Source organism: Sturnira hondurensis, unplaced genomic scaffold (genome assembly GCF_014824575.4).
Source record: "Sturnira hondurensis isolate 20B ecotype Veracruz unplaced genomic scaffold, ASM1482457v3 Scaffold0019428, whole genome shotgun sequence".
NCBI lineage: Eukaryota > Metazoa > Chordata > Mammalia > Chiroptera > Phyllostomidae > Sturnira > Sturnira hondurensis.
In genome coordinates this window covers 5,999,733-6,027,234 of record NW_028092059.1, presented here as the reverse complement: position 1 = coordinate 6,027,234, position 27,502 = coordinate 5,999,733, and the positions used below count along the sequence as shown (strand labels likewise).

The following is a 27,502-nucleotide window of genomic DNA, read 5'->3' as shown; positions in this document are numbered from 1 at the left end:
AGTATCAGAGTGACCAGTGTCGTGATTGGATGCTCATTAAACATGCAGATTCAGGTTCAGGCTGCCAATGCCTTGTTTTTCACAGCCCAGTCCTGGTTATCTCCAGTTCCAGTTCTGGATTACTCTAAAGACAGCTCAGAGGCCAAGGCAATGAGGAAGGGATGGGGAAATAGACAGGATTATGAAAATGAAGGGAAAAGTGGACAGTGTGAGAATACTGTTTCAGGTGCACAGCGGTGGCACCACACCTAAAGCAGACTCAAATTATGGCAGCCATTTGTTTTCCAGTTTCCACAACTTTCAACTTTGGGCATCTGCTGCTGGCCTTTGTCTTCTGTCAGAGTGTGTGCCCAGGCACATCAGGCATTGTGACGGAGCCCTTCACAAATCACAGGGTCCAGGGAAAAATAAAACATCCATATTCAAAGGGCAGAGCAAAGTTTTAGAAGATGGCAATCTACCTGTCACAAAGATTTTCCATAAGAGTCAGTCATTTCACAAACGTGAAGTGTATTTTCCTGATTCCCCACCTCCCCTTCCAAGTCCACGCCGGTTCACACTGCTCTTTCACGCTTTGCAGGGCTTTGTAAATTCTTTCCCAGTGAGAAACAGAAACCGACCCCACCCTTCCTCTTGTTATGAAATATGTTTTACACAGTGACTGACACAACAGAATGCAGATTATATGGAAAATAATGCCTGCAATTTCTGACGGCTAACTTCACTGAGTTGGGTTTAGAAGAGTTTAGATATAGCTGGGGAAAAATTTTGGCGGTACCGTTTTTTTCTTTTTTCTTTTCAGGTCATAAGTGATGGACAGGAATTCCAAGTTTATTCTAGCATGCAGGTCTATTCAAAATGGACCTTTGATGGGCCATTCCCTCACCCTCCTCATATTCATAGCTAATTCCTTGTCTCCTTTGTAACGACAAATTTATACATTCCCCTCGCCTACTGCACCCACTCTCCAATTCTCACTGGACATTCTGATGACAAACTACTTCTTACTTCTTGCTCACTAATAAAATTAGTCTCAGGCTTCTGGTACTTGGCCATGCCAGGTCCCTATGCAAAGGACTAAAAAAATCCATGTAATGGACTCTAATGATTGGATTTTTTGCATTCTAGTTTTTAAATTACATTGGAGACACTACATAGAATCAACTTATAATGCAAAGGATGTTCACGTTAAAACTCGAAGGTCAAGTGTTGGAGCCTGGGCCTTCTGGTCCCCAACATTATGCTCACCTCTTTCTGTCTAGTTTAATGGCTCCCCAACCAGCTATGTATCAGAATCAGTTGTGCGGTTTATTAAAAATACAGATTTTCTGACACACTCAGACATAGCAAATCTAACTTTCTGGAGTTCCATTTTGCTTTATTTTTCTTTCTTTTCTTCTCCTCTGCCTTCCAATTTATACAAGCTTCCTGTATGAGTGATCTCATACATCCAGCAGATACCCATTTACTGAAGGCATTTGGGAAGCACTCTGGTCCAGTGGTTCTGGATTTTGTGTGTGCATCAGAAGTACCTGGAGGTGTTATTAAAATACATGTCGAACCCCCAGAATTTCTGATTCAGTATGTCCGAAATGGAGGTTTTGCCTTTCTAAGAAGTTTCTAGCTAATGCTGATCCTGTTGGTCGGGGACCACACTTTGAGAACCACAACTATAGCCCAGGTTACCCATGCATATGCTTGTTAGTCATTAGCATTCTGATTATGTGGCCAAGAAGTGGGCTTCAGGGAAAGGAATAAACCTCTCACATCAAGAGTAACACATCTGGATGGACATAACTGTCCGCTGAGAGCTTTTTAAAATTTTTTTACTTAACATTCAATTTGGGGTTAAGCTGGCACTGCAACCCAGATCTACCGATCAGCCTCTCCAGGATGCCCTGGGAATCTTATTGTTCTGAAGTCACCCAGAAGACTCTCATTTACTCCAAAAATTTGAAAACGTTGCCTTAGATGGGCCAGACTTATGAGTCCACAGAAAACCCATACTAAAAAATTACGTGTTGTTTCTCTAAAATTCAGATTTAATGGATCATTCCATGTCTTTATTTGGAAATCTGGCACCCCAATTTACCGGGCCACCTTTGCCAGGAGTTCGTTTCCTCTGTGTGTTCCCTCTTTTGCACAGCATAGCCCTGCTTCAAATGCTTAGGGATGAAAGCCACACAAACATGACATGTGGGGGTGAAGAAGAAAAAATTAAGATGTTTCCTTGGAAAAGAAAAAAACACACACAAAGAAAAATTCATTTATCTAGATAGCAGAAACGAAATCAGAAAGAAATGTCTGCTAATGTTTTTTTTTTACCAGACAATTCGTCAATTACACAGTCAAAAGAAACCCTGAGGAATAAAAAGACAGCAACGATGGTATTAAAATGTCCCAAGTGAAGCCATATATAATTAATTTCAAACAAGCATAACTATGAAAACTCAAATACTTTGAGGTGCTGAGTGAAAGGTGGGATGAATGTACACCAGGCTTCAAAACTGATGCTTGCAGGTGAGTCTGTGGATCAACCAGAGGCGAGGAGATAATGATGTCCTCCCCTCCCTGTGTTATTAGAAGCTAAAGAGCCTACAGGTGAAAGGCTCCCGGTGCGTCAAGAGAAAAAACAGACAAACAGCTCAGAACCTGACAAGAGCACATAATTGCTAAGAGACGGAATCAAATGGGTAGAACAAACAAAACAGAAGAAAAATTCACTGATGCAGAAAACAAAGAAAATAAGTGAAGTGATGTGGCAAACTCTTGCACAGGCTGAATAAGCACCATCAGCACCCTGCCCCTGCAAAGCCAGCAGCTTTCTCCCAGTGTCCCCATGCAGGCTCACCATTTCAGAGGTTAGAGGTTAGCACTTTTACTGTAAAGGACAAAGCCATAAATCTTTTAGACTTGGTGGCACACCCGTGCTCCACTGTACTTATCTACTCATCTTTCTGTTGTAGCAAGAAAGGAGTCAGAGACAATACATAAACAAAAGACAGGGCTGTGTTCCAATAAAACTTTATTCACAAAAGTTTGTAGTTTCTATGGACTAAATGTTTACCTGCCCCCAACTCTAATTCATATGTTGAAGCCTAAATTCCTCATGTGATGGTATTTGGATTTGAGACCTTCTAGAGATAATTAGATCGTGAGTGTGGAACCCTCATGAATGGGAATGAAGGGAATGGAGCTCTCTCCCCGCTCTCTGCCTTGTGAGCCTCCAAACTGATGGTGTTCTGCAAACCGGGATGAGGGTGCTCACCAGACAACAGTCTGCCAGCACCTTGACCTTGGACTTCCCAGCATCCAGAACTGTGAGGAGTAAAAGTAGTTGCTTCAGCCACTCAATCAATGGTATATTTGTTACAGCAGCCTAGCAGACTAAGAACACTGAGTCACGTTTGGCCCGAGGACAACAACTTGCCAACCCCTCTCATGGGTTAGTGCATGTGGCAAGGACGGCGCTGTCAATGGGTTCCGTGGAGCACTCGGTGTCCTCATGGCTGGTTAACAAGGACCCCGTTAATTTGTCACTATCTGTACAAAGGCAGAGTGTCTAAAGAGCACCCCAAAGTGTAAGGCAGAAAATCAGGATTCTAGGAGTAAAAAGAAGGTGCTCATCGGAAATTCTGAGACTGTTATACAGGGAAAGAAAAGGAAATGAGGGGACAAAGGTTTTAGGATGTTTCTACAAAGGTCCCCTTGGTGGCCCTGCCATTCAGACAGAAGCTGACCATGTGGGCCAGGTTCTCAGACTTCACTCTGCTTCTTCTGGGATGATATCATCCATCCTAATCAGGGAAGTTTTCCGACCACCTCAATTCACTAATTTTGCATTTAGCATCCAAAGAAGTGTACTTCCCCAAAGGGAAAATAAAGACTAAGTCACTTGGGCATGAGATGTTATACTTTAAGCCAGAAAATAATCTGCCAGGATGCATGGAAAACATCACTACAGTGACCTTCTTTATGACACTGGTAGACATCTTTCCTCTGAGATCTTCATGGAAGCCAACAAATACAAACACATGCGTTTTATACTGTATAAGTTAAAAGCTTTATTCCCCCCCACACACACACACACAATTAGCAAATGAGTTTCATAGTAATTCAACTGGAAGTTTTCCTTCTTTCCTTGCCTTTCCCATTGACTACACATTGTCAGGGAAATTACTTTCTCATCAGGGGAAGGTTTAGATTTCCTACAGATACTCTGAGCTAATCCCAGAATAAGAGGATCTGAGCCAGCAGCCTCTGAAGGAGTCAGTGAGGTCAAGGAGCCCTTTCAGCTAAAGGACCTGTCAGGCAGGGACAATATCAGCTACCGCAACCTGCCCATTGTAGATGCTGGCAGGATCCTCCCTGCAAAAGTGACATAATGCAGCCTTTTTCACCAGGAAGCCTGGAAGCCAGATAATGCCCTCAGTCTGGGCCACATTCCCTTCCTCAATCCCATGGCCTCATGCAAGAGCGTTTTAGCTAAGCAAACAACTGTACTCCTCACCAACTGCAAGATTTGTCTTTGCTCAAAAGTTCACTGTTTACACAGTTTTCAGTTTGTGCTTCAGAGGACTGGTCTCTGCCCCTCCTGGGAATAATGTCATCACATCAATGGAAGCATGAAGACCCAGGCAAGTGCTGGCAGGTAGAGCGTGTGGGCGCTGCTCCCAGACGTTCTCTGAGCATGCATCACAGCGAAGACTGCGTTAGTGTGGTTGGTGGGTAGTTCCACATTGCAGATCATTCCTTCACAGCAAGACCTGCACTCCTGTTACAAAGTGAAGAGGGGAGGAGAGTGAGAGAATGAAGGAAGAGGGAAGGGTGAAACAAAAAAAAAGGAGAAAGGCTTCTCAAGCTGTCTGAGGACAGACAGAATGAGGTTGGTTTTCCAGTCTAGGATACCAATGGTGGCCTATAGTACCACAGGCCCTTTGGTAGCATTCCATTGACCTGAAAATAAGGACCATCTGGAGAATCTTTCCATGTTAACTGTGATCTATCCGTATCAACCCAAGCATGAGCAAGGGAAAGAAGAGGAAGGGAAACTGAATTAGACAGCCTGCTTGAGTCAATAACTCTTCTAAAGGCTTGTAAGGAAAAACACTGAAATAAAAACGAAAGCTAGGAACACCTTGGATTGGTCCCTGACTTCCTTTCTCGCTATTGGCCATGCAGACGCCTGATTACTAGCACTGCGGCAGCAGTGGCTTGCTAATTACGGCTGCTGAGAGGTGACCAGCGATTGCTCCCACGTAGCACTTCTCAGGGGAAGCCATCTCCTGTCATAACACCTGGTAAAAATGCCTTGAACTGATAATCCCAGCCATTCATGGAGACTTCCAGAATGGCTAGGTAAGATAGAGTAGTGACTCTTATGTACCTTTATCAGTGGTTTTCAACCCAGGCTGCACATCAGAATATCCTGGGGAACTTAAGGACCCCGCCCTGAAGTCCTGTCTCTGCTGGTCTGGGATGCCCCCGCCCATCACAGCTCACAACAGCTCTCAGGACCGTCTCTGCGCAGCCAGAGCTAGCAGCCATCAGGGTCAGCACCATTTTCTGTACATACGGGCTAAATCAGCTTCTAAAACCTCATCAAATTAACACACTTTCGAGTCATTTTTTCTCAAACATTTCAGGATTCTGGACACATAAAAGAGTAAACCACTCATTGAGAATGGTAGAGTGAGAAAATCAGAGAGATCCAGTGATCTAAAACGTATCTAGAGTTCATCATATGAAACCAAGGTTAACTTTCAGACTCTCACTCCCTCATCTAAGCAGAGGTAGTGGGTGAGACGAGATCTCCTTGGTAAAGGCATCGCCCTTTTCCTGCTCCCACTGTCCAGCTTCCCTGCGGAGGGTTCTTGGTCATTTCTGGCCAGACCCAAAATAGGTGAGCAGAGCCTGGTAGCTCATCATGCTACCACACGGAGGGTTTATTCGCGGGCTTCTGGGTCTGACTGCAGACAATCCACCCAAAGCTGAAGGTCGAAGGTCTAGCTCTGGAGTCTGGGAACTGCATTTCACTTTCTGTAACATTATTTTTATTGAAGGACAGAAACTCTGCAACTTCTCTTTGGTCTGCATTGCATCACTATAAAGAAGTCTTTCTCACAGTACAAACATGTTCAACATATTACTTATCCTTCCTGTGTCTCCATGACATATGACTAACCATCACTAGCAAGAAACCTTAGAACAGTAACTTTACACACAAATGCACTGCTTACTGTATGTTCAGAATCTCGGCTACGGTGGCAGCCAACAAAATGACATTCGCTTCTGGAGGCACACTTTTTGGTGATTGAGGTACTTCTTCCATGACTGGTAAAGTGATGAACTGTCAAACAGTACTGTGTATCTAGGCAGGAAGACAAGAAAAGGCAACTTCATTTTTTGCATCGTAAAAGAGAAACTCTTAACGATCATTTCAGAAGTGACTAAAATTCAGGATGATCCTTAGGTTTCTAGGCAAGAAATACAATGACAGAGAACTCAAGAGTTTATAGGTGGTATTTTTGAAAAGGCATTAGCTTCTGAAGCACATGTGTATTATGCACATGAATATAGCCCTGGCTGGTTTGCTCAGTTGGTTGGAGCGTCATCCAGTAGACAAAAAGGTTGCAGGTTCAGTCCCCAGTTGGGGCATGCGTGGGAGGCAACCTATCAATGTTTCTCTCTCACATCAATCAATCTCTCTCTCTCTCTCAACCCCTTCCTTTTTCTGTAAAATCAATAAATATATCCTTGGGTGAGGATTTAAAAAAAGAAAAGAAAACTGAATAAAAATGGCCACTTGTCCTTTGAGCCAACTAAAGCTGAGAAAAAAAAATTGGACAAGATTTTCAGCAAAACCACAGGTTTGCCCATTTCATGTGACAGTGTTAGTACCTCTGCCTGTCTCGTCTCTCTCTCTCTGATGCCCATGTTCTGTAACTCTAAAATAAAATGAGAGCCTGGCTGGTGTAGCTCAGTGGATTGAGCACAGGCCTGCGAACCAGAGGATCATGGTTTGATTCCCAGTCAAGGCACATGCCTGGGTTGCAGGCCAACTCCCAGCAGGGGACACACGAGAAGGCAACCATACATTGATATTTGTCTCCCTCTCTCTATCTCTTCCTCTCTAAAAATAAAATAAATAAATAAATCTTTAAAATAAAATGAAAAAATGTCCATTTGAAATGCAGGAGGTCAGGCCAGTCTGTAGCATTACTCAACGTTTGTTCCTTGTATGTTAATAGGCTGTGTGGAACGAAAAGCAGGTGCTGCAAAGTACACATAAAGACCACCTTCCTTATTTCTTACATAAACTATTTCTTACATAAAGTATTTCTATTTCTTGCCTCTTCTTCAATTAACTCTTATTACTTTCTCTGGCCCACCCCTCTCCTCATAGCTAACACTTTTCTACACAGAGTTATCCTTACAGCTTTAATCACTCACATTTTATTACTTCGGGTTCTTTAAAGAAGGTGATTTCATTCAATATCCCAGGACATTCTGCTTTAGTTCTGTAACTCTTCCATAGTTATCTCAGGGCAATAGAATGCTTTTTAGTTAGTTGGGAAGGAACTACAACAGCAATGTCATAGAATGGAGAAAAAATTTGACTAAAGTTGAGAATACTGGGCTTATGAAATTGCCTTTGTCACCAGTGAGCAAGCCACATTAGATCCTTGGATGTCATTCTCTTTTTATTTATTTTTACTATTATTTCAAACAATTTATTGAGGTATTATTAGTTAATCACATTATGTAAATTTCAGGTGCACAACATTATAATTCAATACCTGTGTACTCTACCGCCCATTCACAACCAAAAGTCTAGTTTCTTTCCATTATCATATACTTTACTCCTGTACCCAATTTGCCCTCCCCTCTTTCCCTCTAGTAACCAACTGGCTGTTGTACCTATGACCTGATCTTTGTTTTGTTTTGTTAGCTCATTTATTCCTTTTTGATTTTATATTCCATATATGAATGAATGACATGTTTTTGTCCTTTTCCATCTGATTCATTTCACTTAGTACAATATCCTCGAGATCCATCCACGTTGTTGCAAGTGACAATATTTCATCTTTCCTATGGCTGGGGAGTTTCCACTGTGTATTTCTATCACCCTTCTTTAATGGTTCATCCACCAGTGGGCGCCGAGGCTGCTTCCACAGCTTGGCTATCATAAATAATGCTGTGATGAACACAGGGGCACATATACCTTTAAGAACTAGTGTTTTCATATTCTTTGGATAAATACCCACAAGAGGAATTACTGGATCATGTGGTAGTTCTACTCTTAATTTTTGAAGAATCTCCATACCATTTCCATAGTGGCTGTACCAGTTTACATTCCCACCAGCAGTGTATGAGGGTGCCTTTTTCTCCACATCCTTTCATCACTTGTTATTTGTCTTCTAGATAATAGCCATTCCAGCAGGTGTGAGGTGGCATCTCATTGTGATTTCGATTTGTATTTCTTTAATAGCTAGTGAAGTTGAGTATTTTTTCATATTCACGCTGGCCATGTGTATGTTTTATTGGGAAAAGTGTCTCTTCAGATCCTCTACCCATTTTTAAATCAGATTGGGGTGGTGGTGGTTGTTGAACTGTGTGAGTTCTTTATATATTTTGGGTATTAACCCCTTGTTGGAGGTATCATTTGCAAATATCTTCTCCCACTTGGTTTGTTGCCTTTTTGTTCTGTTGATGGCTTCCTTTACAGAAGCTTTTTCATTTGATAGAGTCCCATTTTTTTATTTTTGCTTCTGTTTTCCTTGCCTTTGGAATCAAACATTCAAAAATGCCACTGAGGCCAATGCCTAGAAGCTTAATTTTTCTTCTCTGTATTTTACTGTTTCATGTCTTACATTCCAGTCTTTAATCCATTTTGAGACACTTGTTATGCGTATTGTAAGATGTGGTCCAGTCTCATTCTTTTGCACATGGCTGTCCAGTTTTCCCAACATCGTTTATTGAAAAGACTTTCCTTTCTCCATTGTATATCCTTGTCTCCTTTGTTGTAAACTATTAGCCCTCATATGTGTGGGTTTATTTCTGGGCTCTCAGTTCTGTTCCATTGGTCTGTATGTCTGACTTTTGTCAACACTACACTGTTCTGATTGCTAGAGCTTCCTAGTACAGTTTGAAATAAGGGAGTGTTATACCTCTGGCTTTCTTCTTTTTCCTCAGAAGGCTTTGACTATTCAGAGTCTTTAGTGGTAACATACCAAAGTGAGGATTTTTTGTTCTATTTCTGTGAAAATGCCATTGGGATTTTGATAGGGATTGCACTGCATATGTAGATTGCTTTAGGTTCATTTTCTGTTTAGTAAAATTATCATAGTAAGTGCCTTAGCATCTTCCTAGGGCAGTTGTAAGCTTTAACTAGTAACAACAACAGTAAACACATACTGAGTGGGTACCACCGGCCAGCTACTCTTCCAACATGTATTCACTCATTCAATCCTTATAATAAACCTTGAGATAAGTCATATTGATATCTTCATGTTACAGCTTTTTGAAAGACTGAAGCACTGTTTGCTGTCCACAGCCACATAGGTACAAAGTGGTGGAAGGTAGGATTCTAACCTGGGTGGGCAGCCTCCCAAGGTTTGTGCTCTTAGCCAGGCACTATTCGGCCCCTCAGTACACATCATATTAAACTGGATGGTGCTGTAACACGCTCTACAAGATAGCTGACTTCTGGATGCACAAGGCAAGAGAACTACCAAATGTTCTGGAAAAGCATTTTGCCTTACTCTAAACAATGAGGAAGTGAAAGTTAGTGGTTGCATGTGTTCACACAAAGTGTCACAAGTCCTAAAGTAGCCCTAGAAAGTCAGAATAAAAGCCATGGTAAATAAAATAAGAAATGTCATTCTTGACATAACCTGTTACCCAGAAATCCTCCTTTAACGACACCAACAAACTGTGGAAAGGAAACTAAAAGGTGGGAAGGAAACCTGACATGACAACGAACAATGGCTGCAGGCCTGATGGCCCAAGAAATGGCTGACTATCATTTCCCTAAATAATGACAAACTGAAAGTAAGAAATGACACCCTCCGTTGGAATTCCAGGTGGTTAGCACCTTGGGGGCTTGACTGGTGTACAGTCGAGGCTGCGCCGGCAAGCACGCTGGAAGGCTGGGCCACCCCGTGCCACTCTCAGGCTTCCCGAGTGGAAGAGTTGACTGTCCTCACCCTTCCGTCACTGACGCCTTCTCGGTGGTGAAAGCAGCAGCTTTCCCCCTTTGTTCACATGTTTCAACCCATGAAATTCTAAAACCCAGAAATACCCATATATATGATCCCATTGAAAACGGTTTTGATTAATAAATGACAAACTGGAGCATTGTGCATGGACCTAGGAGGAACTGTCTCAGTACAATTCACACATTCCGTGAAGCCAAGGCACATAGGATGGATGGACATTGATGCCCCAGTTACGCTGTTCCAACCCGACCGCCCAGTTTTCACAAAAATTTAAAGCAAATAGTTCAAAAATAATGCCACCCTCGGGAATAAGGTAGTAAAGAGTGGCATTCTCAAAAACTTTGTAATAATGAAGGTAAATTTCTGTAACAAATGTGGGGAAAGTCCCCAAATGTGTACACTCACACGTGCACGTGCAGTGGCAAGCACACACACAATTTAAGGCAATTGCTCTACAGAAATGTAAAAGAAGCCAAGAAAAAGGATTTGGGTAATTAATTATTCTTGAAAAGAAGTAACAAAAAGTGCTGTCTGAGTAGATGTCACAACCATCTGTGCTAACTCTTGGCCTGAGATTCTCAAGCCCAGTAGAAGGTCTTTCTTCAGTGTGTCCTACTTCTTGGCTCCCCACGCCGGCTTTATCTGGAAGAGGGCACGCTGTTTCACTGCTATGCACAGTGTGATACAGAAATTTCCAACGGAAATCTGAATAGCCTGGTCTCCATAGAGCTGTAGTAGTTTCTCAGTTCCAAACCATCCATCAGCACATCCTGTCTGCTTTGCCTCCACATGTGCATAAGTGAAACCATCCGACTTCTCCCCCCTCCCCTCCTACCAGCCTCGTCCAAGTCACCGTCTTCTCCACCTGAAGATGATAAAAGACCCTACTTGATGTCCCCCTCGACTCTTGTCCCCAACCATCCTTTCTCTACACAGCAGCCAGAGCAACACTTTAGAATACAACTAGTATCTTACATTCCCTAGTTTAAAGCCCCTCTTCAGCCTTCCCATCACATTTACAATAAAATTCAAACTACCAGCAAAAGGTCCTGTGTGTCCCACTCCTTACCTCCAGAGACTCTTTCTCCATCTCCCACTAAGCCCCACTGGCCAGCCTTCTCCCTATTCACTGAAGAGGCCAAATCTTTCCTCTTGTAGCCTTTGCATTTGCTGTTCCCTCCTATTAGCATGCTATTCCTACAGATCTCCATGTGGCTGGCTTGTTGGGGTCTTTCGGTTCTTCTTTCGACTGTTTAGTCCTCAGAGAAGATTTCCCTGATCACCCAATCAAAGGTATCCATTCATTCCATCAACAAATATTTACTGAGTACCAAATATGGGCCAGGCACTGGATTAAACTATGGATATATCAGTGAACTGAACACACTAAAAATATAGTCAAATGTCTGTCAAATGAATGAAAGAGTTCCCCAAACAACAGTGCAGCTCAAGCGCACGAAACCCTTCCTTTGCTTTAGCCAGTAAGTATGACTTTTTGGACGTATCCGTGATCAAGCATTTCTGAAGTTCTTAGAATGCCCTAGTCAACACTGAGTCTATTTTTCATCCCAGGTAAATACCACTTAATAAATCCTTCCTCAAAGAACACACATCTATGAACAGAGGCTATGCCATCAGTTTCTAAGTATTCTCATAGTGGTCTGATGTCAGGACAGTCTCTTAAAAGGAATCTCTGATTTCTACAGAAGCGCATCAGCCTGTTGGTTTGTTAAGAGACACCTAATGCGGTGTGATCCCAAAGGAGTCTTCCAAACTCAGCACACTTACTTTGCGGACACCATTTGTCTTCTGCCCATCGATTGCAGTTATAATTATCTCCTGCATTTTCACAGGTAAAACACTTGAAGCTGTTTGGAAAGGGTGTAGCTTAAAAAAAAAGATGAACAGTGAAAAGACAAAACACTTTAACATCAAGTATGGTACAAATGAGCAACTTGCATTAGCAAGAGACAAAATTTACAAGCCATCATCCTTAAAATTTCTGTTTCTACAGAGCTAGACTTAACTGCCAGACTTTGGGGCGATTTATTTATTCCTTTTTCTTTAAATATTTCATCTATGCATACCTACTATGGAGTAAAAAGTCACTCCACAAGCCCCTTTGAAATATTTATGGTATTGTTTTATTATAATTTATAACATAGGACTAAGTGGGGGTTGAGAGGATGAGCAAGGACAATGGTGGCAGCATCGGAACCAAAAATGTGACATAGTATTGTCCCTGCGAGGAACTGGAGTCGGGTTAACCTGAACTTGAATGCTAACCTTCCCACTAATTAGTTGTATGATTTTTAACTTCAAAGAAATTATATGTATAATAGGAACAAGGAAGATCCCCATTACCTGCAGAGGTATAGTGAAGTTTAAGCAGGAAGTTGCAAGAAAAAATACCTAGTAGAGTCCCTGAGAAATCAAATCATGCTGGTTTCCATCCAGTGTGCTGCCGTTACAACTACATTTAACCTCCATCAAACAATCTCACTTGATTTATGTCATTCACCACAACAGACCTCAAGTTGAAATGTAACATTTGATAAAAGGTGATAGCATCTCTCGGGTCCTTATGCTTGGGCGTAAGGGAGGAATTAGGAGCTGCTGGCAGTCTGGTTTGAGAGCAACTAGACTGTTCTTTCTTTCTTTCTTTCTTTTTCATCTTTATGCTTTTTCCCCTACCTTTTATCTTGTTATTTTAATGAGTAAAAAACAAAAAAGTACAATAAATTCGACATCCTTCTACGGGCTAGTGTATAAAGTCTTGTGTAAAACTCTCAATTCTTCCATTTTTTTAAAATGAAACAGACAAAGAACAAGGTGAAGCCCAGTCCATCCCAGGAACCTGAACACAAGTGGGGACGATACATGGAAAGCAGTGGGGATTGTGGAAACAGGGGAGGGTAAATATCTATGCATAAAACAAGAGCAAAATACCAGAAGTTAAAGTTCAGAGAGTATTAAATTAAGTATTACAAATACATTTCAGTTTTGCCTAGGCATAAGAGTTAATTAGGTAAGTTAAAAAAAAAACCTAATGGAATCCCTTTTCACCTATTAAATCAGTACAGTTTTTAAAATACTAATAATGAGGTTAAAAAAGTGAAAATGTTAAGAAGTACAAATTGCTCATTCTAAAAAGTCACAGGGATATAAAGTAGAGCACAAAGAATATTATGATATCTATGTATGATGTCAGGCGGGCACTAGACTTACTGGGGGCATCACCTCATAACTTACATGAATGTCTAGTCACTGTGTTGTCCACTTGAAACCAATGTAATACTGTAGGTATGTCAATTATCATTGAAAAAATAGTTTTAATCTAAAAAATACTAATACTTCATGTTGATGGGTAAATAAAGTATAAATTGGTACAACTTTTTGATTAAGGTCATTATTCAAATAGGAAGGAAAATGCATTCACAAAGTTTGAATGAAGCATTAAATGAAGCTGCTGGTGGTTCTGTGCGTGTCTGTGCACATGTACAGATGTGGGTCATAGTTGGGGAATTGCTTAAATACACTATAGACCAGCCATATGACTTTTAAGAATTTGAATGTAAAAGGCATTAAATTACTTTCAAACACATAGAAAATCACTTAAAATATAGTGTAATGACAAAAACTGCTGCAAAATTAAATTGGTGTGATCTCAGTACATCACGTGTTTATGGACACACACAGAAAAACACAGTGGCAGGAAATATTCCCAAACATAAAGAAGAGTTCACTCTCAATCTTAGGATTATGAATAAGCGATATTTTCTGCTGTACATTTCCTGTCTCTGGAATTTTCTATAATGAGCAAACATTACTGTTTTTCTCTTTTTTAAAGATTATTTAAAATTATTTTTGAGTTATTGTTGACATACTAATCATTGAAACTAATACTATATTAGTTTCAGATGTACAACATAGTGATTAGACATTTATATAACTTATGACGTGATCACCGTGATAAGCCTAGTACCCATCTAACATCATATACAGTTACTAGAACAGTGTTGACTGCAACCCCTTCCCTCCCACGCCTCATCCCTTTGACAACCACTAGTGCACTCTCTGTATCCATTAGTGTTCCAATTGTGTTTGCTCTTTTATTTAAAAATTATGTTTTAATTAAAATAAACCCTTCTCACTTTTTTAAAATGTTTTTATGATAAAATTGCATTAGTCTTAAAAGGTTTGAAATTTGTCAATAATTTATGTTTTATGAAAGCTATGTCTGTGTGTACTATCAGTTACAATCATTCCCAATTTAGAAGTGTACAATACATGATAGTCCAAGGTATATGCGGTACACACGAATCTACATGTGTATGTGACACGGATGCAGATATGCACAAGTGCACGCACACACGCTCACTGAATGTCCTAAATAATAAGTACAAAATGAAGAACAATAATGACAGAAATTTCATTTAACAGAGTAGCATAAAGACTGTGGCTCCCCAAACTATTTGAAGAGTATGAGTTCCAATAGTATCAGAAGAGCTTTACTAAAATAAAGTCGGGGAGAAAAACATCATTTGCATTGCACCCTTCTTACTACTGAATCTCTGGGGGAGGGACGCAGGAATGTGTAGTTTTAAAGGCACTTATGGTACCTCTGATACTCTTCCAGGGGTGGGAACCACAGGCATGTACAGTGCTACCAAACAATCTTTATCTACACCAGCTCAAGTTTTATGTATCTGAAGAGACAGAAAGCAGGGGAGATGATATATGTATACAAACATATATACACATATATGTATATAAAATATATAAACATATTATCCTGTAGGTAATATACACTATTTATCTTTATATTACTAGTGGGAAAATTGAGTTTTTATAGCCTTTCCTAACTGTGCACAATACTAATGAACATTCAGGTATATTTTCTTCCAAATTTTATACATACTAGTCTGTTTTCAAAATTGTTAATGGCCATTGAAAGAATATATAATTGATCCAGAAACTTCCTACAGCCAATGTCCTTCTTCAATGAAGGGGTAAGCAAAGAACACTGAATTTCTCTGTGAAGCCATTCTTAGAGATAGTGTTCAAAAGACTGTTTTAAACAAGAACCCTTTGGAGACTTCAGCAAGAAGCCGAATCACTTCAAAGAAATGGAGAGAATTTCAGACGTAGTGAAGATTTTCTGTCTTATTCTAGGTATAAACCAAATATCCTAGAAAAAGCAAAGTTGCAATCGTGGAAACGGGGACTTCAAATGCTCACTCCGACCCCACAGTCATGAACTACCGTGGTGGCGCCCACTACTTACGGTCAAGAGGAGGCCTCACATTATAGAAGTTGATGTTCTTGGCCAGTGCTCGGTTTTCCAAGAAGATAAAGATCTGGACAACTGCTACAGCCAGAGCGTGACCGAGGGGCAGCATTCTGACCCTGGGATGGCAAAGTGTGAATGTCCGATATCTATGATGAGAAGAGAGACTGGTTGAGTTTATTTGCATTTTCCATGTCAGTAGGAGTATGTTTTGCTTCTCTTTGGAAAGCTTGATTATTCAAATAAATTCAACCATCTACTTGTTCTGTAGGGCAAACTGCATTCTTTCTGACCAGCTGAAAGTTAAGCAATTACTGCCTTCTACTGGTCAAGACTCTGCACTAGCCAGCTGAGTGTTAGCACAACACCCAGTGGCCTTTCGGGTTCCAGGAGCACAGGCGGCCAGTACGGGTCTGGCCGTGCCCCAGCCCATCACTGGCCCCAGACTAGTCCACTTCCTGTTGAATCACCTCATCTCTTAACAACCGGGGTTTGGAGGCTTGTTCAGCTGAGGCTACTGAACCACCTGTCTGTCAGTTCCATTCCTTGAATAGACACAGATGTTCGATACATTTTGCAATTCTTTCAAAACCTGGAGGAAACGATAAAAGTTGGAGCAGCAATAGGAAGGACAGTGGATAAAGGACAATGAGTTTGAGAAATAAAGACCTGCTGAAAGCCCTGAGCAAAGTATATTATTTCTTAAGCTGCATAGGTTCTCCCCTCTAGAAGCACACCTGACAGTAAGGCAATCTCCAGGCCTGATGCTCAGAACCAAAATAGCACCACTGGCAAGCTCTCTTAGACCAGGAGGAGGTGGGAGCAGCAGGAAACATATGTAACTGGGAGTCCAAAGACTTTGGTTCAAGTGCTGGCTCTGCTATTTATTAGCCACCTGACCTGGGGCAAGCTCTTTAAATCTATTAGCCTCAATTTCCTCCTCTGTAAAGTGGCTTAATAACATCGCCCTGCCCTGCCCTGCCCACCTGCTTGGGGGATCCTGAACATCAAACACAGGCTCGGGTAGGATCACAGAGGATGGTGCACATAAGAGCACTTGTAACACCAGTTCTGTGAAAATGCCGGAGTCTTAGAGCTCAGTAATACTGGCTGATTGCACCCTGGCTTGTGTGGCTCAGTGGATTGAGTGGAAAGGGTTGCTGGTATGATTCCCAGTCTAGGGCACATGCCTGGGTTGCAGGCCAGGTCCCTGATGTGAGGGGCAACCATACACTAATGTTTCTCTCCCTCTCTTCCTCTCTTCCCCTCTCTAAAAATAAATAAAAAATATTTGAAAAAAGAATACTGGCTGAACTCATTTTCTTCCTGCTGAATCAGCTGGTTTCAATGGGTTCAAGGAGTTTTTCAAAGAAAAATCAAGATCTCCACATATACGAGCATAACCCTTCACATGGGTATTTTGTTTGAAAACAGCATAATAATGCATGGGTTCTAGAGCTGTTGTCCCTCTCTTCTTTTGCTAGTATATCAGTTTTTCAAGTGCGGCTAAAAATGCATACTCGCCCTGGCTGGTGTAGCTCAGTGGATTGAGCGTGGGCCTGCGAACCACACGATCGCGGTTTGATTCCCAGTCAAGGCACATGCCTGGGTTGCAGGCCATTTCCCAGCAGGGGACTCACAAGAAGCAACCATACATTGATATTTCTCTCCTTCTCTCCTTTCCTTCCTCTCTAAAGATAAATAAATAAAATCTTTAAAAAAATAAAAATTAAAAAAAATAAAAATGCATACTCATGGACATGGAAGTGATTATTTGACAAAATAAGTGATGTATTCGACAAGATGTATTCAACAAAATACATCATCATCTCATTCATTTCAAGTCACTAAGGAAGTGCTCAGGGAAAAAACCTGGTGCGTTTCATGAAACAGTAGTGCTGAACTTCAGACTTTCAGCCCAGTATAGAGTCAGACCTAGTGACAGATAAATATGCACATAATTCTACCCTGGTTCATTTTAGAAACTAAAATCAACCTTTCACAGTTACCAGATTTCTAAATCCTGTTGCTCTGCTCTTTCCAAAGACATAGCCATTTAGAAAACGGTTTTATATCTTACAGACAAGCAATTATCCTGATACAACTTCTGCTTCTCCTATTCATTTCCCCGAGTTGTCCTGTTCTGTGTTCCTTATGAATCTGTGGCCAAGCAATGGCTACCCCTCCTTTATCGAGCACTTTCTATTAGGTAGCAGAGTACCGGCTGAGACCCCTGCTTCCAAGCCTACTCTCTATGCAGCCTCGTGAAAATTCCTTACTCTCCTGGCACGACAATTTCTGCATCTATAGAATGGATATAATAATAATACCTACCTCATAGGGTTGTGGGACTTAAATTAGTTAGTGCATGTAAAGCACTTGAACTAATTAACTATTAGTTCCCAAATCAGAGCCCCTGGTTTTCCTCGTGTAATCTCAGTGTGACACAAAAGCCCATGCATCTAGCATGCCATTAGTGACACCTCATAGATAACAGATATTTGTATGACTGTGTCCCCAGTAAGTCTTTGCTCTCATGCAGTTTGCATGTTATGGGGGGAAGATAGGGAATACATGGAAATATATATAATTTCAGACAGTCACACATTCTACAAAGGGAACACGATGAGGAGAGGTGTTAGCAACTAGAAGGAGCTATTTTACACGTAGAATGAGCTCAGTATGTCTCTGCGAGTTGACATTTGAACAGGCAAATTAAATGATGAGAAGAAACTGTCCAAGCAAAGAATCCAGGGGAAAGACACCAGGGTCCTAAGGCAGGAAAAACGTGTGCCTGGTTAAGGGGATTCGGAAATCAGCCAGCGAGACTGGAGCAGACAAAGGGACAACAGGAGCAGACAAAGCCCCGGAGTGCTGGGCCAGGCCACACAGGCACTTCCGGGCCACGGCAAGGATTTACAGCCCAGCAAAGTAAGAAATTGTTTGACTTCAGATTATCTAGTTTTGAAAAATACTAAGAATGCTTGTCTCTGCAGAGGAATCTGCACCAAACACCTGCCCTATTTCTAGTCCCTGGAACACAGGAAAGCAAGTAATAGTGACTACAGATGGATACAGATTCAGATAAACCACAAAAGTTCTCTGAATGAAAAAGTGAATGGATGATAGACAACGGAAAACAAAGGAATGAACAAAGCCAAGGGTGGGAGTTGTTTTCTGGTTTCTCCATTCCTCAAAACCAGAGGGAATGGACTTTATAACATGCACAACTGAGGAAAGTGAGGTTGGGAAGCCACGCGTGCACAGGTCCTCGCACACAGCCTGGAACAGAGCAGCCCCCAAAACACTTCCACAGAGTCTGCTCCAGCCTACAGCACTTGAAAACGCGTGAACAGTAAACCAAAGGACTGTATAGACTGGGCGGATCTTCATTTCCACTTTGAACTAAAGAAGCACAGCCTTATTATATCAAAGTTCTTCCAAACTGCAAAGGTTTTACCTGTCAAATAAGGGAAGAACTAAATAAAAATGCCTCATTTTTCAGAGCATGCTTTATAGTCTATTGCCATCGCCTGTTTCTCCCCCCCCCCCCCCAAGTACCTCTGATCTATCCCTAACCCTTTTTCGGTGTGTAAGTTTGTATTAACAGGACTATTTTATTTTCACAACCAAAAGACAGTAGGAGAAAGAGCAAATGACTAACTACAGTATTTGAATGCTGTTTTACATTGAGAATCAGTTCACGAAGACCGAATTAAAAATTTTCTGCTGAGACTGCTGAGTAGGCTCTCACTGCAGTCTTTGTTGCAGAACAAGGTTACAATAGCACTTGTATTTTGCTCCAGAAGGAAAAAAAATCTTTCTTTTAACACAAATTAACCTAAAGCATTCTGGTCTTTGTTCTGGACCATCAGAGAAGGCCGAGATTTTCATATAGGAGAGGGGTGACCTATGAGCTCCTTAGGCCTACTTGCAAAATTTTGTGTCTGTACATATTTTCATTTCAGGTTAAGTATCTCAAAGGAAACTGGAATCCACATAATGCTTAAGAACAGCTGCTTGCTGTTTCAGAATACTGCCACTGTGATTCAGCTCCCCGTGACTCAAAAGTTCTCATATTTTGACACTAGGAAAGTTCTACAAGACATATACACATGAAGTACCTGGCCCACACTCCTCAAACTGAAGTCTTCCTCCCCAGACAGGGCTCATTCCTGTTGTCCACCTTTCCCGGGTAGTAGGCCTGGTCTTCCATTTATTTTACCAGTCTTCTCTTTGGAAAGTATATTCATTCTTCTTCCAGAATGCAGTGTGTCTTTTGGCCAACAGAGAGAAGGGATTTCTGCAAGGCACATTGGTCGGGTACACTGGGGCGGGCAACTCTCAGGCAGTCCAAGGAATGGCGAGTAGCCAGATTTGTAAATTCAGGAAGCCCTGCCTGAGGCTTTGGCCCACTACTGCCTGGAGTGAAGGGCCTACATGGCAACTGGCCAAGAAACATAACTACTTCCCAGGTCAGAGCCACGCTAATCTCCTCATTCTCTATGTAGCATCTTATACTCCCATGGAAAATGTGGAAAGTTGGCAAGGCCGAGGCCCGGGAAATGGTGCAACCTTGACATCATAAATTCTTTGGGGGCAGGAAAATGATCTATGGGATTTTTTTGCTTAATGAGTTTGACTTTTATTAATCACAATTATCATTATACATACACAGAAATTGATACTCAATAAATACTTTTGGGGAAGGACCAACATCATTAGCTACCACCTATAAGGAGTACCTTTCTTACCAAGTATTCGGTAGAAAGGTTATGGGCAGTGAAGAGCTGGCAAGGTGTCCAAGATGACAAATTATAGACTCAGGGGAGTTGAAAGAGACCAAACAGAAGTAGTAAATAGCGGCGTATCTCACACATTGCTAAAAATGAGTCAGCAGGCACAAGGCCAACTTCAACAGCCAATAAAACCAATGAAATAGGTAATTTAAAGGAAACAGCTCTACTAAGTCCAACGTGCCTATCAACACTCACATTCACACCTTCCTGCAAGCATCACTTGTCCTGCAGGAAGACTCTTTGATGACAAAATTTAATAGGCCTGGCTTTCCTTGTAAAGGGAATAGACGGCAAAAAGGAAATTTAAAATGAGTGCTGAAATTTTACTTAGAAGGAGTGGAATAGACGGAAACACTCCTCTCAAAAGGAGAAACGTACCAGAAAACTTTACCATCCACCACAAGGATGGGTCTACGTGTTTCTGGCTGTAAGGAGAGGTTGGCGAAGGGAGATACTCTGGTCCCCATCGCGTTCAGGAAGTGTGTGGATGAGACTTCTGTTGCGACTGTCCTCGCTCCCTTACCTGCATGGAGCTGAGGTCGTAGTTGCTAACCCTGCCTGGGCAGTGAGAGCCCAGCTGCTAAGCCTTCAGCTCCAACTTTCTCTGGTAGGTTCTCTCTCTATTTCTGGCACATGAAGAATATTTTCACCCCCTACATTAAAATATGAATTTAATTTTTAAAATATTTAATCTAGGATTTGTATGTGCCTGGAGAAACATTTGGCTTATGCTCAAGTCACCATTTTCATATAAAAATACAAAAAGCTCCAGAGGAGCATGTATTTGCATAACAAATGTCAATAGGGAGAATGGAATCATGGTGCAACCCCTCCTTAGAGCTTACCCGAATCTTGCAAGCAGTATGATTATAGGCCATGCATTTATATCAGGTACCAGGCTAAGCGCTTTGCATACAACAGGGCCTAACAGAAACTCAGTCCCTGTGCTCTCATTCATTATGGGGGCCAGAGTCAATGTGAGCCACTGGTGAGATGTGACTGCTGAGAGTTAATACAATCATCTTTGAGGAGAGGAAAAACAGGACCAGAATAAAATTCTGGTTCTACATTTACTAATCAGGTGATAACAATGTTAAGAAGTATTGTCCTCATTTGCCAGTAAGAAAAGTGAGAGGCAGAGCCACGCAGGTAAATTTTCTAAGCTGCTTCGTGGATTGGGTACAACCACACATGTAAAGCACATTCTAGTTAGGCAGTGTTCAAGAACTATTAAGTGCCTGCCCCGCTACCCTCCTCTCCCTCCCTGCTTCTTCAGATGCCCTTAGCAGGAGATTAAGATCGGATCAAGGTGCATAACTGTCCAACTCCATTCCTTACTAGCTGAACAAAATCTGGGAAACAGTGGTGATTTCTATGCACTCACGTCTTAAGAGGATTCAGATATCCCCTCAATTACAACCCAGTGGGAAGTGGGAATGGGTGAGAGCCAAGGTTCCTTTCACTTGTAATATTCTATGACTTTTGTGAAAGGGTAATAATTAAGTATTCCAGTTATGGCATGAAAAGTCATAAAGGTAATAGAGTAATATTATTTCCATAATCTTTCAGATTCTTGCTATATTGTTTTAAAGAATACAAATTTTAAAAAATTTCACCAACCACAGGATCAAAACCTCACAAAAATAATATCTAATTTCTAAACACTCAGCTGTCCATTTTGCAGTTCTAAAAATAGATATTTTTCCTATGTGCAACCTGATAAAAGATAATATCTAAAACAGTGCTAATATTAACATAATTCTATTACACAAATTGATTTTAAATCTAATCATAAATTAATACAGGGACCAAAAGTGTATAATATGTGTGCAGAATAGTCTAATCAATTTTAAAGACATATTTTTAAATGTGATTTAAATTTTTAAGTGTATTTCATTGATTATGCTATTACAGTTTTCCCAATTTTTTTCTCCCCTTCTTCCCGCCTCTCCCCTGTACTGCACTCTCCAGCCCTGCAGCACTACCCCCTTTTGCTTCATGTCCATGGGTTGTACATATAAGTTCTTTGGCTTCTCTGTTTCCTCTACCATTCTTAACCGCTCCCCATCTATTTTATGCCAACCAATTACATTTCTTTTCCCTGTTCCTTCCCCCTCCTTTCTTTCCTTCCCCCTCTCCACTGATAACCCTCCATGTGATCTCCATTTCTCTGGTTCTGTTCCTGTTCTAGTTGTTTGCTTAGTTTTTGTTTATGTTTTTCAAGTTCAGTTCTTAATAGTTATGAGTTTGTTGTCATTTTACTGTTCATAGTTTTTGATCTTCTATTTCTTAGATGAGTCCCTTTAACATTTCATATAATAAGGGCTGGGTGATGATGAACTCCTTTAACTTAACCTTATTTGGGAAACACTTTATCTGCCCTTCCATTCTAAATGATAGCTTTGCTGGATAGAGTAATCTTGGATGTAGGCCCTTGCCTTTCATGACTTCAAATACTTCTTCAGAAACTTCTTTCTAGTCTCTTCTTACCTGTAAGATTTTTTTTTTTTTTTGAGAAATCAGCTGATACTCTTAAGGGCTCTCCTTTGTAGATAATTCTCCTTTCCTCTTGCTACTTTTAAGATTCTCTTCTTATCTTTAATCTTGCGTAACCTAATTACGATGTGCCTTGTGTTCCTCCTTGGGTTCAATTCAAATTTAATAAAAAGCCAAAAGACACTTCCAAAGCAATACTTATCCAACTTTATTTCTGTCAAAGATACTATCGTACATCTTTTTTGAAAAAGCTTTCATAACACCAGAGGACTTAACATGGTAAGAACTCCTTATTAACAAGAACAGAATTGGAAACTGGACTCCTTAAAAAAACGGACTCCCCTTTAAAAGAATCAAGATTGGCTTGTGAGGTCTTATTGAACTACTGGGACAAATGGTAAGAACCTAATAAAAATGTATTAATGGGTGAAATTTGAGAGTGTCCTTCAGATAGGTAGAATAATTTTTACCCAGTCTGCTCCAAAAATGAATTTTCAGCTTGTGCCAAGTCACTTATGCATTACGGCTCTCAACATGTGAGGCGGAAACCACACTGGATGACAGCGAGTTTCCAGCCCCTTCTGTGAATGGTGCTCCTCTGCTGCGTGCGACCCTCCACTCTGTACATCCCAGCAGCCAAGGGAGACACACATGGGACGCACATTCTCACTATTTAACAAGGAGACTCTTCTGTCACCTCATTCTCAAATTAGCGGGCCCGGAGTGCTGCCACCCAGCGAGCACCGAACGGCACATGGACAACATCTGGAATCTGTTCGGAGGAGCTCCAAATGCCTCCTTCTTTGGTCATGTCTTTAAAAAGGCCAACAACATAACTGTAAAAAGTCATTTAATGGAGATATTTCCACTGTCAGGCAGGCAAATGAGAGAGGTTATTTTCTTCTTCACGGGAGAGGCGTGTTTTTAAATTTGAGAGGAAGGTGTAATGACCGGACTGCAGCTCCGCAGGAGAGCGGCAGGCACACAGGTGTTTGGTGCTGCGTGGACATAAACTGAGCAGCAACAGAAGCTGGGCACGGAACACAGCGTTTTTATGCCCCACATCCTCGCCTGCTTCACTGAACTCATTTCTTTTAATTACCAATCTAAAGTCTCATAATAGAAACCTAGGCTGGAATGTCCGACAGCTGGCTAATAACCTGTTATTTCGAATATTTGTTGAATGGAGGAGTGTATCACCTCAGCACGTATTCTCTAGTGTGCGGCACACAGAATGAGAAAGTTTAGCTTTCAGGGTCACTAGGTGTGCAGCTAATAGCTACTAGCACTTTTCACTTCATTTCATCTCAACAAACATAGAAAAATGAGCCTAAAAACAAAATTGGTATACAGATGTGTTTCACTCTCTATATATTTTTAAAATATTTTATTTATTTGTGTTTAGAGAGAGGAAAAGGGAAGGAGAAAGAGAGAGAAATGTCCATAGATCACTTCTCTCTCCCATACCCTCAACCAGGGACCGGGCCTGCAACCCAGGCATGTGCCCTGACTGAGAATCGAACCAGCAACCTTTGGTTCACAGGCCAGCACTCAATCCACTGAGCCACACCAGTCAGGGCTCTCCGTATATATTCTAGTATGACAGAATGTCTTTGCCAATGCAGAAATCGTGAGTGATATGTTCATTTGGATATGTGTGTGTGTACATGTCTATGGAGGTATACATACATATATATGTGTGTGTATCTGCATATAAACACACATATATTTTTGAATGAACTGCTTAAGCACTATGTGCCAGGTTTTAAATTGTCCCTAGAACTCTGGTTAAGAGACTGTATCATCACTCATGTCCGCTGCTGTTCGCACCCCCATAGCTTTCTTTGAACTGGGAAAGCTTAAAGATGCAGAATCGTTACTATGCATTTATCCTGTCATCTTTCTCCTGTCCTAGGGTTTTATATCACTGACCACTGTTTATAGAACCTCCACCGGCTCAACTTTATTCTTGATTCTGAATCTAAAAACGTATTACACAATAAAGAACAAGTTCATGGATATCAATCTGAAAGAGAAGGGCACTTAAAAACCGACCATAAACTGCATGCTATGGCGAAAGAATAGCATGCTGACTTCTGCAAAGTCACAAAAGCCAGAACAGATTATTCAAAGAACTCTCTGGAATCTGACAAGCTTATTAAAGCCATCCTAACCAAAAAAAAATTCTGCATTCTGCAATAACAGAGTTACAGTGTGTCACTTGCTATATAAATTGCCACTATTACCACTTGGAGCCCAAGGAAATGTACATACACAGAGATCTATGTGCACAATTTCATATTCCTAGATGAAACTGAAAAATTACATGTTTTAATTGCAGCATGAAAAACGACATTCAAGCAATGGCACACAATCCCCCAAAGTTAAAGTCAAGTGTGCCTGCTGCCGGGAACAACAGGGGAAGGGCAGCTTTGCGGACACCCAATTCCCGGCGTGAACTCTGACTTTGTCACGTACTAGATTTACTGCTTCTAGCCAACCCCTCTATTATTCTGAGACTCGGTTTCCCTAGATTTAAGACTGAAAACATATTTTCGGCTCTCAAATTTTATGATTATCTGAGCATACATGAGCGAAGGATATAATTCCTCCAAAGACCAATTTTAGGAAAACTACTCTAAGACATACCCAAGAACAATATTCAGGCCTCATTAAAGCATTCTCTTTTATCTGCACTCTGATACATCTATACTCTTTGTCTATAGTCATAAATATTCCACAGTTGCTCCTATGAAGTTGGCTTTAAAAAGCAGCAGGCTCTGTGCTCCCACACAAGTCGTTACCCGGCCACACTTCCCACTCTCCTTTGAAGGCCCAGTTCTAGTATTTCTCACCCATTAAATCCTTCTGTATCTGCTCCAGCCCATGGGTTAGTCTCTACCCTGAAAAAAACTTAGGATTTGTTTGGGGACATAAGGCTGCCCTTCCTTGTTTAGCACTGGGTTGGGCATAGAAAGTTCCAGTCCTTGTTTGGAGATAAGCTGAAAGTCCTTTTTTGTTATTATTTTTTTAAAGATTTTATTTATTTATTTTTAGAGAGAGGAAAAGGGAAGGAGAAAGAGATTTAGAGAAACATCAATGTGTGGTTGCCTTTCATGTAGCCCCCACTGGGGACCTGGCCTGCAACCCAGACGTGTGCCCTGACTGGGAATCGAACTGGCAACCCTTTGGTTCACAGGCCAGCATTCAATCCACTGAGCCACACCAGCCAGGGCTTTTTCTTTTTAATTAAAAAAATATATTTTTATTGATTTTAGAGAGAAAGGGAGGGAGGGACAGACAGTGAGTGAGCAAGAGAAAAAGAGAGAGAGACTTCAACTTGCTGTTCCACTTATTTACACATTCATTGGTTGCTTCTTACATGTCTTCTGACCTGACATTGAACCTGCAACCTTGGTGTATTAGGACTACATTCTAACCGACTGAGCCACCTGTCAGGGTTACACTGAATGTCTTTAAAGGCCTCCCACACTTGCAGGTATTACCAATAAAAAATAAATTTAGGAAAAAGTTTTTCCATCTTTCCTACCAACAGAATTTCCATTTCCATTTTGATTGTTCATTTAGACTCTAGGTTAACCATATGGAGATTGTGAAAACTCAGTTTTCAGCAACTTAAGTTCTGCCCAGTGATGACCTAAAACTTTCATGTGTTGTTCAACACACAGTATGTTGAGCTTTAAACATGCTGCAACCGCACAATCTTCCCAAACTCTCCTAGTAAGGTGGGTGGGAAGTGAACCCTACAAGACTTTCACCTCTCACCCCTCGAGATTCACCCTCCATCCCTTTCCTCCCTGCTCTGGGCCCTGGGAAGACATTGGCTTCTGGTTTGGTTTGGCCAATGGCAGGAACTGGCAGGCAAGAGCATGGGAAGAGAGTGAGTAGTATATTTATCCCACTGACTCACTCCCGGCCACATTGCCATCCTTTCCCTCAGCTCCACAGGTACCATCTCCTGTGTGACCATTTTCTCCCCTTGACCTTTGGGCCTATAGCCCAAAGTGGCAAACACAAGGCCCTCAGGCCGAACTCAGCCCTCCGCCCTGTTTTATCCAGCCCAGCACCTTGTTTCTACCCAGCAGCAGCACCGAGCTCCTTGCCCCTAGTTAAGGAGCAGTTACATTTATACAGTCCTAAAAGTACAACTGGCCCTTTGAAGGCAATTTCGAGGGGCTCATGTGGCCCCCAGTGAAAATGAATTTGACACCCCTGGCCTATAGGACAGAAATGGCTATTTCTTCTGTTGCTAACTTCTGTGGCTAACAGAGATACTTCCTTATTGGTTCCCCTGAATCTAGCCCACACCATTGTAGACAGCCCTTTACTAATTCTCTCAAATAACACCCATCTAAATATGCCATCTGGTTGCTGCCAGGACCCTGACAGAGCCTTGAGCCCAGTGAAAAAGAGCTACCAGGAAAAGGGCCATTCTGGACCCAGGAGTCATGCTTTGTGGTCACAAGAGGCCGTTACCTGTTACAGGAGCAGTTAGTACCGGTGCTAGGAAGACGTAAGAGCAAGCGTCACTTCTAGGTTTACAGGAAACCAGGGATTGGATTTATACCTCAAACCAGGAAGGGTAAGAATGAAAGCCTTAGAAACAAAATGCCTATATTAACCAAAAGATAAATCTAGCTAAAAGAATATCTTATAAGCAAAAGAAAATATTGCAA

The 27,502-nt window shown here is 41.4% G+C and overlaps 1 protein-coding gene across 4 annotated transcripts in view; it reads right to left on the bottom strand.

Annotated features, from left to right (window-relative positions):
• Positions 1 to 3,060: 3,060 nt before the first annotated feature.
• LYPD6B (LY6/PLAUR domain containing 6B) overlaps positions 3,061 to 27,502 on the bottom strand; it is a 168,321-nt gene continuing 143,879 nt past the window's right edge. For all 4 annotated transcript variants that reach the window (XM_037027825.1, XM_037027823.1, XM_037027824.1 and 1 more), the window contains 4 exons: positions 15,508 to 15,659; positions 12,009 to 12,107; positions 6,240 to 6,370; positions 3,061 to 4,774 (listed from right to left, as the gene is read on the bottom strand). In XM_037027825.1, the coding sequence (XP_036883720.1) occupies positions 4,610 to 4,774; positions 6,240 to 6,370; positions 12,009 to 12,107; positions 15,508 to 15,622 (510 nt within the window). In that variant the 5' untranslated portion in view covers positions 15,623 to 15,659 and the 3' untranslated portion in view covers positions 3,061 to 4,609. The remainder of the gene's footprint in view (positions 4,775 to 6,239; positions 6,371 to 12,008; positions 12,108 to 15,507; positions 15,660 to 27,502) is intronic.